Source organism: Dendrobium catenatum, unplaced genomic scaffold, assembly GCF_001605985.2.
Source record: "Dendrobium catenatum unplaced genomic scaffold, ASM160598v2 fragScaff_scaffold_1348, whole genome shotgun sequence".
Lineage (NCBI taxonomy): Eukaryota > Viridiplantae > Streptophyta > Magnoliopsida > Asparagales > Orchidaceae > Dendrobium > Dendrobium catenatum.
This window is the reverse complement of record NW_021319810.1, coordinates 210,052-225,385: the sequence shown is the minus strand read 5'-3', so window position 1 is coordinate 225,385 and position 15,334 is coordinate 210,052. Positions and strand designations below refer to the sequence as shown.

The following is a 15,334-nucleotide window of genomic DNA, read 5'->3' as shown; positions in this document are numbered from 1 at the left end:
AAGAAATCATAACATGGATCACTGAGCAGGTATTATTACAGAGGCTTTATGTGATTCAGGTTCCAGTTGGCACCTTCAAGCAAGGCTCTTGTGGAATCTCTTCTCCTGGATAAGCTAAGTGCTTTTGGATCTGATTTAAGCTTCGTTTGGGACGGCTTTTTTACTGCTTCTTAAAACGGCTTTCTAATACAAAATTTTTAATTTTTATACTAAAAAATTGCTTTAAGAAGCAGGAAGAAAACCATCCCAAACAAAACCTTAGCCATCAAATCCAGAAAAGTTTAAACCAGAACTGTAACTCCTTCAGGCAATTAATTGCTTTTTTCAGACTTTTCAAAACCTGGTACTGTCAGAAAAGCTTCAACTTGCATGAGTGAGAATAGTCTCCACCCTGTCTATAGATGCCCTCAAACGCCCAAAGTCCATATCTAACATGGGTTCTCCTGTGCCAACAGCCCTACAAATCAAATTTTTAAAATCTATCAAGCAGGTGAAAGTAGGTATCAAAATACCAAACAAAGGATGGGGCTTAGGCCACCTTTGTGGAGCTACCTATGCTGCTTGTGGCGCAATATTGTCGGTATGTATGTCATGTTAGAGTTATAAATGAACCGAATTGAGCAAAGAAAAACCTTTGTAAAATTTGTCATGTTGGAGTTCTGAGAGAGGGTAATGATAGACTTGGAAATTTTGTACTAGTTTTAAAAAATCAATTTGGTTTCATGCCATGAAGACCTAAAAAGTTGCTTTAAGAAGCAGTAAGAAAACAGTCCCAAATGAAACCTTAATCTTTGGTTTTAAATTGTTTTTGCAGATTGACATTGATATGATTAAAGCTTGGTATTGTGTGATAGCTTTTGATAGAATTGATTTTTGCTATTCTATGTTACATATGGTTGATCATTTTGTATATATTAAGAATTTTCTATCATTTGTTTTTGTATGAACACTCTTCTTTTGCATTTGGATTCGATGCTATCTTAATTTATATCACTAGTTGATATATTTATGTTTATACATATATAAATCGATCAAATGCTCGTTTTTCCCAATCAAGTCCCTAGAAATTAAATTGATAAATGAATCATAGTTTTTTTTTCCTTCATTCAATAGTTTTTTTTTTTTTTTTCAAGATAATGTTGAATTTTATCCACCAAATTCAAGACTAAGCATTTAGAAGTGTTTACAACATTGACTAACCCAAACTAATTTCAATCGCCATAGCTAATACATAATCATTGGAACCAGCAACATACGTAGCATCTAAATAACTGTTAACAATATTAATCAAAGAGATCACAAATATGAGAAATATTAGTGATGCATGATTTCTTTGGTTATTTAGCGACTACTTCTATCATGACCCTTATAGAAAAGATGTAATCAAAGAGAGTAACCAGAGAGATCAATATATAGCATCCAAATAAATTTTTTTATTAGTGGGAAAAAATGGTCACTATTCTAAGGACCCTAAAGTTTTTTATCACTATTCATTTTATTAACCAAGTTTTTAATTTTAGACACCAAATTTGATGGTCGGTAATAGCCTATAAAACCCTAATTCCTACTAATGCAAACAAATGACTAAAGAAAGTTAGTAGCTAACCCCTGAATTTGTGGAAAGATGTACTCAGCCCTCCAACCAATTCTTACATCAAATCCTGGGAACAAGCTGACGGACGTTTTGTTTCGGATCTGAGAAATGCCATCTCCACCCAAAGAAGTTGAGAGCTTCCATTTCCAACCCGTTGCATTGGTGTGGAAGTTGTGGCCTACTCCTACCTGCATTGCCATGTAGAATAATTATCATCCATATCATGTTTAATGATATTTTTCTGTTTGATAAAATATAAAATGCCTAAAAGGGACCATAATTTCTTCCATTATGTAAGGTATGATGTACCTAACATAAATATACAGTGAAATTTTGTTCAAATAGCATGATGTGAGAAAAGCAGTAACTTTCATCATAGGTATTTCTTCACATAGGTTAAATTTAATACGTCTATTCTCCTAATCAAGTCATAGGAAGGCTGCCATTTTATGCGACCAAACCATCTAAGACGACTCTCCGTAATCTTATATGCCACTGGAGCTACTCCAACCTTTTCACGTAATGCTCATTTTGAATCATGTTTCTAAGAGTTAAGCCACTCCACCTGAGCATCCTCATCTCTGAAACAATTAACTTAATATTATGCTTCTATTTTAATTGCCAACATTTTGTGTCATAAATTATTGCAAGTCTAACCACCATCTTATAGAATTTTCCCTAAAGTTTGAGTGGTACTTTCTATCACACAACAAGCCCGATGCATTGAGGTATTTTGTTGATAATCAACGAAAATTTGTTAATTGAATTATCACGCTTATTTAAACCATCAATAAATCTTCAAATTAATACCTTACGAATGATTATCATCTTGGAAACATGAAAAATAAAAATATTAGCAAATTATAGTTACTGCTGTGAGGAGGTGAAACCACAATGGCAATGTACGTTAAGTATTTAAATTTATGTCATAGAATCTGCCCCGCATTCATTAAAACTCTATCCATTCAACAAATAAGTTTACATTAAAATAATTTATGTTTATTAACTGGAAATTGCACTCATCTAACAGCAGTCATAAAATGGATACCAAAGAAGCAACTATTTCTATAAACGGTATCTTTAAAGCCATTTTTTTGTTTTCAAATAAACATAAACACTTTTGGTACGTAACATAAAGACAGAAGAACGACTATAAATGCAAGACACCCAATAAAAGTAATAACGTTGTTGGGAACCTAAAGGCAACCTTGAAGCCAGTCGAAATCTAAACATGGATTGCTCTTAGCTTGAAAAAATGACATGCACGCAAACAATCAACAAGGCAAAAAGTTTAATGGCCAAACCATAAATTTTGTTGTCCGGAAGACCCTTCTAACAATAAAGTTCAAGGCTAAGAGATGGCCCGGTTCTTAGAACTAGCACGAACAACAAAAAACAACAAGCCTTTATCCCACTACGTGGGATCAGCTACATGCATCAATTTTTCTCCATGATGTGCTATTAAGAGTCAAATTATTATTTAAATCTAATAAAAAATCTCATTTTTAATACTTTCTAACCAAATATTTTTAGTTATACCTCTATATTTCATAACATAAGCCGAATCTAATACATCTATTCTCCTAAAAGGGTCATCGAAATGCTGGCGTCTTATGTGACTAAACCATCTAAGGCGACTTTCTCTAATCTTATCTGTCACTGGAGCTCCTGCTACCATTTCATTATACACTCATTTCGTATTTTAACACAAATATAAAGCCACTCATCCACCTAAGCATCCCCATCTCTGCAACATTTAAACTTAATTTTATGCTTCTCTTTTAATGACCAACATTTTACGTCATAAAGCATTGCAGGTCTCACCACCATCTCATAAAAAATTGCAGGCCCAATGCATTCCTCCACTTTAACCATCCAACTTGAATCTACTAATAATATCCCCATCTATTTCACCATCGTTTGGAAAAATAGACTTGAGCTATCTAAAATGTATACTCTTTTTAAGGACTTGATCACTCGTGTCACAATCCCACCATTAGATTTATAACCACTAAATTACATCCATGTATTCAGTTTTAAATCTACATATCCACTCAAACAAAAACCTTTAGACTCTAAGGTTGACTTCCATAATTCAAAAGTTTCACCAACTCCCTCTCCAGTCTTATAAACAAGAAGAATATCATCAATAAAAAGCATACACCAAAGTGCATCATCTTGCAAATGTCCAGTAATAACATTCATGACTAAAGAATAAAAATATGGGCTTAATGCTGATCTTAATGTACTCCAACTAAAATAGGAAAATAACCAACTTATGTTTGAACACAATTAACAACTCATGTATACATAACCTTAATAACTTGAATATAAGCACAATGATGTCATTTCTTTTCTAAAACTGTCCAGAGCACTTCTTTTCGAACTTTATCATATGCTTTATCTAAATCAATAAATATCATATGTAGATCCTCCTCTCTATACTTCTCCACATCAAACTGATATGCCAGGGGGCCCCATTTTGTGGGGCCAGGAGTTAATATTCACTATGTAAGGAGGAGAAATTAGAGTAGAATTTATTAGAAAAGTTTATTTAGAGAAAGATGATTGATTGAATATAGATTGGGGAGAAAATTAGAAAATGTATATTTAAGAAAAGGGGGTGATTTGAATTCGAATTTGAGAGGGAATTATGAAGGTTTTATTTATGAAAAAATGGTTGATTTGAATTTAGATTTGAGAGGGAATTATGAAGGTTTTATAAAGGGAAATAGGGATTATTTGAATCTATATTTCGGAGGGAAATATGATTGTTTATTTAAGGATAATTAGGTTATTTTATTTTCATTATGTGATTTATGTTTGTTGTAGTTTTCTTAAGAGTTGTTCCTAACGGCGTCTAGGGTTTGTGGAAGAGCTAGTCTACCTCTCGAATAGTAGATCAATTGTTTCTTTCATTATTGTTCAAGTATTAATCATAATCAACCCCTATCTTCAAATTCCTGCAGTTTTCTACGTGTTACTTTCAGTTTTTACTTCCAAAACGCATCAAATTGATATCAGAATGAGGTTTTTCTGAGACAAAGGAAGCAAAGAAGGTGGATGCATTGGAAGGCGAAATGGAGCAATTCAAATCCAGGGTGGAGGAGAAATTTCAACCCTTGAAAGAAAATTTTCAACCACGGATAATCGGATGGAAAGCCGATTTGGGAGGTTGGAGGAGTTGATGAAGAAGCTCATTGAGATGCAATCCAAAACTCCACCCATGGTTCCGACTGCTAACCCTAACCACAATTTGATTGGGATTCCCTTCGCCGAATCTAAGAGAAAAGAGATCGGACGAGAAGAGTTCGAAGAGGAGAGTTTCTTCCATCAAGAGCGACCATCTAGAGCTTCGATGAGGGGCGGAATAGAGTTTCTGAATGGGGGGACAACAAGGAGGGATTTTTTTTTTTTTTTTTTTGGGGGGTTTTTTTTTTTTTTTAGGTGATTTGGTGGCCAACTACTATGGGAGGCATGTCCGACAAGGAGAATGGGCAACCAAAGATGAAGGGGGTCGAACTGAGCCATGGGGATCAAGTCAGGGAAAAAAGGTAGAAGAAAGGTAGCATTTCCACTCTCTATTTTAAAAATTCCCGCCCATGGCTGGCGAGCCGGCTCGAGCTCGTTAATAGTGACACGAGCTCGAGTTCGAGCTCAACTGTCGAGCTCGACTCGAGCTCGAGCTCGAGTTCGAGCTCGATAATGGCCAAAACTCGACTCGACTCGACTCGTTTACACCCCTATCCTAGGGTGAGGAAGTTGAAGATGTCGGTATTCGAATGAGAGGATGCCCATGGGTGGGTATACCGTGTGGAGAGATATTTCGCGGTGAATGGGTTGAGAGAGGAGGAGAAGCTTACGACTACATGACTATATTAGGAGGGGAAAGCCCTCGCTTGGTTCCAGTGGAGGGAGACTAAATATCTGATCCGCTCTTTGAAGGAGTTTAAAAATTGCTTATTAAAACATTTCAGAGCCATTCGGGAAGGTGACCTACACAAGCCAATTCATTGCCTTGACCAAAGAGGGGGCCATCATGGAGTACAAGAAAAGGTTTGAGTTGTTTTCAGGGCGGTTGAGAGGAATTTCGGAGGCGTTTTTGGAGGGTAATTTCATGAAAGACCTCAATCCCGACATACGAGCAAACCTCCAATTTCTAAGGCCGATGGGATTGAAGGAGGCCATGGAGCTAGCCCAGATAGTAAAGTATCGGAGGCAGATGGAGAGGAACAGCGTGAGCGAAGTCACTAGAGGCTCCCATAGGAACTCCTCAACTTCTTTGGCATTGAAGGATCTAATGGTGTCATTTCAACGAGAGGCACCAAGAGAGAAAGAGTGAGGGAGATCGCCCCGGAGCCAACTTCAAAAGCCTCACAGAGGTAGAGGTGCAGAACAAAAGAGTGAAGTGTTTGTGCTTCTGATGCGATGTGAAGTATGCATCCGACCATCAGTGCAAGGACCACACTCTCCAAATCCTTATGATTTGTGATAAGGTGAAGACCGACAACAAAGAGTTGGATGAGGAAGCAGAAGAGTAAGGGGAGCACCTACACCTTGATGTAGCGGAAGTATCCCTTAACTTAGTGGTGGGATTTACTACAAATTATAATTTAAATACAAAGTGATTTAGTAGGTTTCCTAAAATAGGATTTCATAAATTAGACAACTATTTTAAATTCAAATTGATTTGAATTTAATCATAAATAGAGTTACCAAAATTATGAGATCTCATTTAGGAAAGGTGTGGTGGCACGTAGGGAGGGGGAAGAAGCCAAGGGTGGTCGGCGGTGGGAGGGTTTGGCCGTAGAGGGGGGATGGGGTTGGGAGCCTAAGAGGCGGGTGGTGGAGGGGGCTAGATGGCCTGCGGTTTAGGGGTTCGGGAGAGCCCTTGGCCGGCGGCTATGGGATGAAGAAAGGATTACAACGAGATAAAGAAGAAGAACCTCGAACCCGGTCATCTCCAAGGTTGGTGGGTGCTCCAAATTCCCTCTTCTAGGGATCTCTCTCCACGCACTCTCAAGATATCTCAAGAACTCAAGCAATGGCAAAGTTTTTTTATCATTCAATCATTTATTAACCTTAGAAGAAAAATATAAGGGCTATAAATAACTTCGTACAAAAGGACTCAAAGATAAAAGACGACAGTGCCCTTAGGGCTTACATACGACCTCCTTTAAGTAAGAGGTAAAACGAAAAAAATAAATACAACAAAAATAACAAGAGACATAATTAAACAAATACATGAAATGACTCAAAAATACATCGCTCGATCATGGCAGTAGATCGACGGCCACGCCTATGATATACTTTTCATGCTATGATGTCCCCATCAAGGATTTTCTTCCCTTAGATTTGGATAGCACTTATGTGATTATGGGGATGACGTGGTTACAGACGATTAGGGATACGAATGTGGACTGAAAATCTTTGACTAAGGAGATTCGGGTGGAGGGGAAGAGGGTGGTGCTGCGAGGAGATTTTAGCCTGTGGCGATGCATGGAGCAAAGCTAGGCTACTTGGTGGAGCTATAGAACCTGAATAAGCTGAGAGGGTTCTTAAGTCTCACCGGATACTGCTGAAAGTTTATGCGAGGAGATGGCACGAAATCATGGCCACTGATGGAGGAGTTGAATGACAGTTTCAATTGGGAGGAAACGACAACATGGGTCTTCGAGCAGTTAAAGAGAGACATGACCAACATGCCCATATTAGCACTTCCTGAATTTAGCGGACCATTGTGGTCCAGACGTATGCATAAGGATACAGACTCGGGGCAAATGCTCATGCAAGATTATTGGCCCATTGCTTACCTCAACCAGGTGCTCACGACGAGGGCGAGGCTCAAGTCTGTATACGAGTGAGAGTTGATGGTGAATGTCTTAGCCATCCATAAGTGGCAACCATAGTGGTTGGGGCAACACTTTATTGCCAGGATAGACCAGAGGAGTTTGAAGTGTCTGCTAAAACAGAGGATGGAGACTAAGGAGCATCAGGAGTGGTTATCCAAGTTACTTGGATATGATTGTGAGATCCATTGTCGCATAAGACTGGAGAACAAGGTCGTAAATACACTATTGAGGAAAACGAAAGAGCCACGACTAACAGCTCTATCAACACATATGCGTTGATGTGAAACAGAAGCACAGGAGGTACTAATCAAGTGGAATGATTTATCGGAGTATGAAGCCGAATGGGATCTATACGAGATGATCAAGAAACATTTCTCATTTTTCCAAGACAATGTGCTTTTTTGGGTTGGGTGGGGGCACCTTGCGAGGCCCAAGAGGAGTTCATATTCACTATTTGAGGAGAAATAATTTGAAAAGTTTATTTAGGGAAAGATGGCTTATTGAATTTAGATGGGAAAGAAATTAGGAAATTTTTATTTAAGGAAATGGTGCCGATTTGAATTCAGATTTGGGAGGGAATTAGAAAGGTTTTATTTAGGGAAAGAGGGTTGATTTGAATTCAGATTTGGGAGGGAATTAGGAAGGTTTTATTAAGGGAAAGAGGGAAATTTTAAATTCAGATTTGGGAGAGATATATGATGGTTTATTTAAGGGTAATTAGGTTGTTTTATTTTTATTATGTGATTTATATTTGTTATAACTTTCTTAGGAGTTGTTCTTAGTGGCGTCTAGGATTTATAAGAGAGTTGATCTACCTCTCGAATAGTATATCAATTGTATCTTTCATTATTATTGAAATATTAATCCAAATCAACCCCTATCTTCGAATTCCTATAACTTTCTACTTGTTACCTTGTTGTTTTTACTTCCAAAATGCATCACAAACATCTCCATCACCTTTATTCATAAAAATAGGAGCCAGCACACTCATTCTCCATTCATCAGACATCTTTTTTAGTCTTTAAAATAATATTAAAAAAATTAGTAAACAAAAAAATTCCTTGCTCTCCAAAGCATTTTCACGCTTCTATTGGAATATCATGTCCTTCTATTTTTGCATATTTTATTTTCTTAAAGCCACTCAAGCTTTGGTTTTACTAATACGAAGATAAAAACAAAAAATGTTATTTTCATTTAGGGTGCTAAGATTACTAAAATCAATCATATTCGCACAATGTTCATTGAAGCATTTATGGAAATATCTCACTCACCTGTGGAATATCATTTTCTAATAAAATAACTTTTTGATCTTCATCCTTAATAACTTCACTATAACTAAATATTTACTTCTCTTATCTTTTTATTTAACTAACTTATGCATACATCTTTTGCCCTTCTTAGTATATAATCTATTATAAAAATCATTAAATACAAAATTCTATGCATCACATATTGCTTTTTTAGAACCCTACAATTCGAACTTTTTACATATAAAATATTTTTTATAAAAAAAAACTTCTTAATCCGATTTTTTCTCGCATAACTAGTTGTGGGGTAAAAAAACCTATGCACTTCTTGATCTTGGGAATGAAAATAATTCTTTTTAGGAAAGCTGGAAGAAAGGTTTTGACAATTAGATGATCTCATCAAATTCCTAGAACTCTCTCCCAAAATACAAAACAATATAAATAAAAACAATTGAAAGGGTATGTTTATAGACTTGATTAGGGGCAATTTATAAATACCCAAAAAACGGTTGATCTATCATATCCGCATTTTTATCAAAACTGTACTGGGTGTCGAAAAGACACAATACATCTTGGACCTAAACAGACAGATCCAACCGTAGACCAAGATTTATCGACTCATCCATCCCACACAATAAAGAATTAAAGATGCCTCACACAAGGTAGCTCTCTATTGGCAAGTGAGAAAGCTTGAGGCTGCAAGAGTCTCCGCTGTGGCCAGTGATTAGGTTGTTTCTCATATGAATGAGCACTACATTCCGCATGGTGACAAGGTGAAGCTTCATTCTTAGGATTGATAGGAAAAATTCTGAGAATGGATGCTACTACATGGTTCAAAACCAACTAGTAGACTTCTCACATTGGAAGAAAATGCGAGACTCTTCCTTATTTCACAAGGATTAAGAAAGAAACAACGTGACATGTGGTGCAACCTATGAACTACAATGATTGTGAGGGTGAGAAGTCCCTCAAGGAACATTCCCTAATAATGTGCAGAGCTTTAAATGATAGTGATCAAGGAGCTAAAGGAACCCTTTAAATCGCCACCCCTTTCTAGCATAGAGGTAAAAACATGGTTTTAAAAATTAAATTGGACCGGCCATTCAACCGGTTCAATCGTAAACCAATCATATAGCCGGTTTGATCATCATGAAAAAATGATCCAACATCAAACCGGTGAAAACCAATTTGAATCACTGGTTCAACCGGTTAACCATTGAACCGGTCCCGATTTTTAAAAACCGATAGGTTCAATTCATAATATATTTAAATAATTTAATTTAATATAAAATATTTTATTAAATTGGAACAATCATAACTTCAAGACAAGCTTCAACTTGTGTCCTGAATGCTAGTAACATAAGCAAAGAACTAAAGATCAACAACCATGTTGATGATTTTTCCTCAAAAGGCCATATAGCTCTCAAGTCATAAAATAAAATAAAAAAGTAGACCTTATTTGTCAAACTAATAATGAGGTCAGGGTCAAGAACGGGAAAAAGGTCTTTTAGATCACTAAGGAGGAGTCTTGTAGGTTAGAATGTAATTTTTAATGATTTAAGGTCTTAAGAATGTTTTGCTAATTGGAAGCTCCCCAAATTCCCATCATAATTGCCCTGAGTATGAAATAAAATTAATGAGAATAATTGACCTAAAAATATATTCAGTCATGAGTTATTAGGAACACAAAAAAAAAAATCATATAAAGACCAAATTGGTTCCATGACTCTTTACGAAGGATCAAAATGATCCTTGACTATTTAAAAGTCTCATTTTCATTCCTTAAATTTTTAAATAAGGACATAAATGATCCCACAACATGACTAATTTGGTCTATAAATAAAAAATCAAAGGACCAAATTGGTACTTTTATATCCAGAGATTATTTTGATCCTAAAAATTTAGGGAATCAATTCGGTCCCTTTCTCCTAAAAAAATGATTAATGTTTACACATTATATATGATCTTGACCAAATCCACCTTGTCATAAAAAATTGTACTAAGCATTTTAAAGATAAACCTCCTAAAATGTTAGTTGATCAATCCAACCTATTGGTAAGGTATCTCCCTATGTGAGGGTTAATTGCAGTTCTTATTGAAGTGGAGTTTTTTTTTTTCTGACAAATTTAAGGAGAAGATTCCAAAAAAAAGATAAATATTCCTTGTTCAAATACGTAAAGATTGGACTTCATCTCTCCAAAAGAAAAAAAAAAAAGAGGTTCTTTCTCATTTTATAAATATAGTCTTTGATAACAATGATGTGTTGTGAGATGGTGCATAGGCTCCATAATAATTTCAGGTGCGAGAAAACCTTTCCGAGTTTCATGGGCTATAAAGCCCTCATGGACAACTATTGGTGTATAAGGGAATAACCAAAAGGGCCCCTCCATGGCTCCATTGCTACCCTTCATGCAAAAGTACAAAGAATGAAGTGACTTGGCCAAGGTTCAGGTAAGATCATTAGATTTGTCCTTGCCCAAGTCAGCCCTTAGCCTATTACCAAGCTGCGTAAGATTATTTGTTTGAATTTACCTTGCGATTCATACACATTTGATTTGAGATCAATGAGAGTTCAAGATTCATATATCATCTCAAGATTTTTTACTGTAATATAACCAAACGCAACTGAGAATTTAACTCAAATGGCATCATGAAAAAGTTTGTAAATTTTTTGAAGCACAACCACTTGCTTTTTTAACACCAAAAATGTAAGTTCATATACTTCTTGATAAGACTTGTTTTTTGTTTCATTTTTTTTTTTTTTAAAGAATCTATACACGACCACTGTAATGAGAAATAATCTACAATATGGTGTGGTATTCAATATTCATGGTGCGAAAATTTGGAGATGGAGGCTGATACGCCCTAGGGTTTCACAATTTCGGTTTTGCCCTAATTTCCCCCAAAAGAGAGGAAGTTCTCCACCAAAACCAAAGAGAAATAATCACAAGATTGTTGGGATGAGAAATAAGAACCTTTGCATTAGAAATCCAAGAGAAAACATGATAAGTTTGTCCACTTCGAGAAGGACAAGATCTCCCACAAGAAAACCCTAGAAAAGAACAAGAAGGAAACTAGAAGAAGAAAACTAGAAAGAGAATACACTTTTCATAATGCCCCCAATAAAATCCTAATGGCCCCCTTCATACAATCCAAAAGTCCCTCACATCCCCAAATTACCCCCACTTAAGTGGGTGGGCCCCTTTTTTGTCCAGCCGGTCCGCCCGCCTCCTATAGACCCGCACGGGTCTAGGATGGACCGGGTGAACCGGTCCATCAGAGGCTTAGCTTTATATACATACATAAGTTATTGTGTCAATTGTGGAAGTAATAATTGTACTTTAGACTTGGGCTTCGTTGGATACAGGTTTGCTATGCGGTGTGTGAACTGTAATGCATTAAATAAAATTTTCACACCCCTATATAAGAAGACGAGTTGCTCAATAAGTCAGTTCATAAGCTCATGACGTCATAAAGAAGATGCACATACAAAATGAAGATGATAGAATGTTTCCCATATGACAATTGTTTTCCAAAATTTAAGCCAGAGAAAAGCAGAACCAAATGAAGCCTGTTAGTCAAGCCTTGTTGCCACTAATGAAATCAATTCTTAAATTTAGAGAAAAAAAAAATTTTTGTCATTTGCAACAGTTCGATATTTTCTAATTAGAATATAACTCTGGTTGGATGAGTGGCTTTACCCTTAAAGATAGGATATGAAATGAGCATATGCCAGAAAAGGTTGGAGTAGCTTCAGTGGAAGATAAGATTAAAGAGAGTCATCTTAGATGGTTTGGTCACATTAAACTGAGGCCTTCTGATGACCCTGTTAGAAATGTTGAGGTATTAGATTTGACTTATGTTAAGAAAGGTAGAGGTAGACCTAAAAAGACTTGGTTAGAAAATATTAGAAATGATCTTTCTTTATTAGATTTAAATGAGAATTTGACTTTTAACATGGCACATTGGCAAAAAAAAAGATTTATGTAGCCGACCCCAGGTAGTGGGACAAAGGCTTGATGTTGTTGTTGTTGAATATAACTCTGGTTGCACATAATTTTATAGCTAAAATCCAAGCAACCCGAAGTTGCAAAACTAAATAACAAAAAGCAGACGCACAAGTCTCAGCTATCGTGTATCATAACAACATTCCGTTGCTTTTGCATTTTTTGTGGTCTTGACACTTAAAAGGTACAATGGACAATACACGAGCAAAATTCAAGAAAAACAGCAATGCTCTTTCAAATGTCAATACCATTTCTAGGAGTTGCTAATACCAAAACTTAATAGGAGCACAACAAACTTCTTAAGCTAATTCCCAACATAATTGACATGGTGTAAGAAACATTTAAATTCTAAATATGGTAGTACTGATAAATAAAACAAGATAATAAAACCAAACAGCTAATAAGAGAATCAATTAAGAAAAATATTGAAGTATACTAAGTTATAAACTATTTAGACCAAATTACAAAATCATGATATTTGGGACATTTGAAAAAAGGTGTTAAGAAAATTAATTACGAAGGTAATGTGGGGAATTTGGAATATTGATTATACAAATCATAGATTCTTAAGAAATTTATGTTCCCATTACATTTTAACTCAATAGTAGCATCAAGAAAATACTACTTAAAGTAAAAAAAAAATTACTGTGATTGACCTGTAGGTTGAGGTACTTTGCTACGGGAATCTTTTTGGATAGTAAACGTATGTCCCCATGTATAGGTTCAAAAATGAATTTCCACCTACGATCGTGTGCAAGAGGCTTCAAAACAAGCTTCGTTTCAAATTCATTGACCTCAAAATTAAAGAACTGAAATTGAAAAATTAACAAATTAAATATGAGTTAATGGTATAATATATGATGCATGGAAATTACTAGTAATACAAAATAATACGAGGGCGCAAAGTAAATAGTATTAGAGCACTTAGAAGGAAGTGATTTGGACAGTTATTTAATCAAATTGATAGCAAGTGTGGCATGACAATAAGCTGGTGGCTAGAAAACTAGGTTATGATCACCAAAAGTAAACTGACATACAAACAATATCTAAATCAATATGTCTCATTAATATGACATGAAAAAGAATAGGCACGATTCTTGGGAGTAAATAAAGAATGAAACAAACAAGAAAACAAACAACGGGGAAAGAACACCATAATTTAATGTGGAAAAATCTGAAAAAGATAAAAAAATCATGGAGTCACACCAAACCAAGAAATTCATTATGAAAAGTGAGAGAAATTGTACAAATCTTACTCTCTCCTTCTCTCAGTCTTCACCCCCTTCCATGCACACAGACACACCCCTTCTAAGTTTACAACCATATAAAAATGCATAAAAGAAATTGACTCAGCCAACTCGCAGCGCCACGACGCTAAGTTCTCTGTCCATAGCACTGCAGCACTAAGTTCACAGAGTCTCAACGCTTAACACTTTATCCCATAGGGGATCCACATCACCGCGGAGCTATACATACATGAAAAAAAAAATTCAGATGCCTTCGCCCTCAAACCCTCAAGTCAGGGGCTCTGCCCCCTGCAAACCCCCAATAAGCTCCTCATCAAGCTCGACAACGGAATTGAGATCTAGGTCAACAATACAATCCAATTAATTGACACAATTAGATTTCATAAAGAACTAACAATGATCATGGTAAAGGTGTTGCAGGTTTCACTTTTATCAGTAACAGAAAACTTGAGAGTGGGAAGCCTAAAGTATGAAGCTCATTTGGATTGAAGTTTGCACTCCAATTTGATGGCTAAATCCCCTAATAAAACAACTGAATAAGTAAATAAACTTGGGGCATCCTATCCCAGATTTCTGCACCACATCCAATTTAGCATGCTAGCAAAAGTGTACTTGAAATGGCCATGGCTTTTGCAGGTAAACAACGGATTAGAACAAGGATTAGACATTAGCAACCTCAAATGTCCTTCATACTCTGTATAAGACACTTGATCTGGTGTTTTTTGAAGTTAACTAGGGTGATTTTTTCTTTCTGAAAGCCCTGCTGAAGTGTTTGTTTCTAGCTAATGCCAAAAATAAAAGCTATATCTCTCATTTAGGACAGAATGAAAATCATAAATCGACTATTTCGGGATGGTTTTCTTTCGCTTATATCCCCTCGCTCTTGAGATGCGCATTATACAGCTGATAATCCTACCTTCATTTTTTTTTCAAAGGCTTGGTAATAAATGAAGAACAAAGTTCACGAAAAAAATCTTGATCAGAATTCCGCCTTGGTTTCAATTAAAAACGAATTGAATGCATAGAAAATATGAGAGGGGCCGATACCTCGAGGTTGAGACCAAGACGAAAGCCCTGGATCTCTTTCCGGAACTTGAAGAACAGTTCTGAAGGCACAACGTTTATGCTATACAGGTCCTCCAAAGAGGAAGAATTATCAGATTCTTCCGTCCGATGATTAGGGTTCGAAGCCATGAAAGCATAACTGAGCTCGCTCTGAAAGCCTTTAGGCCAGCATAACCGCATAAGCAACCGTAGGTCTTTAAAGTTAGTCCATTCGTTAACAGAGCTTTTTTTTTTTTTAAATATAATTTTTAAGGCCAATCAAGATAAACTTTGAAGAAATTATTCTGGGTGGAGACCGGACGCATAATACAAAATGATATTC

At 36.1% G+C, this 15,334-nt stretch overlaps 1 protein-coding gene across 2 annotated transcripts; it reads right to left on the bottom strand.

Annotated features, from left to right (window-relative positions):
* Nucleotides 1-220: 220 nt before the first annotated feature.
* LOC110106755 lies at nt 221-15,220 on the bottom strand. Of its 2 annotated transcripts, XM_020836741.2 has the most exons (4): nt 14,995-15,220; nt 13,357-13,509; nt 1,607-1,782; nt 229-457 (listed from the first exon to the last, which is right to left on the bottom strand). In XM_020836741.2, the coding sequence occupies exons 1-4, from the start codon at nt 15,190-15,192 to the stop codon at nt 361-363; spliced, it is 624 nt and encodes a 207-aa protein (XP_020692400.1). In that variant the 5' UTR covers nt 15,193-15,220; the 3' UTR covers nt 229-360. The 2 variants fall into 2 exon arrangements, with proteins under 2 accessions (XP_020692402.1, XP_020692400.1); XM_020836743.2 differs by lacking the exon at nt 13,357-13,509 and having other exon boundaries at nt 221-457.
* Between the last annotated feature and the right edge of the window lie 114 nt (nt 15,221-15,334).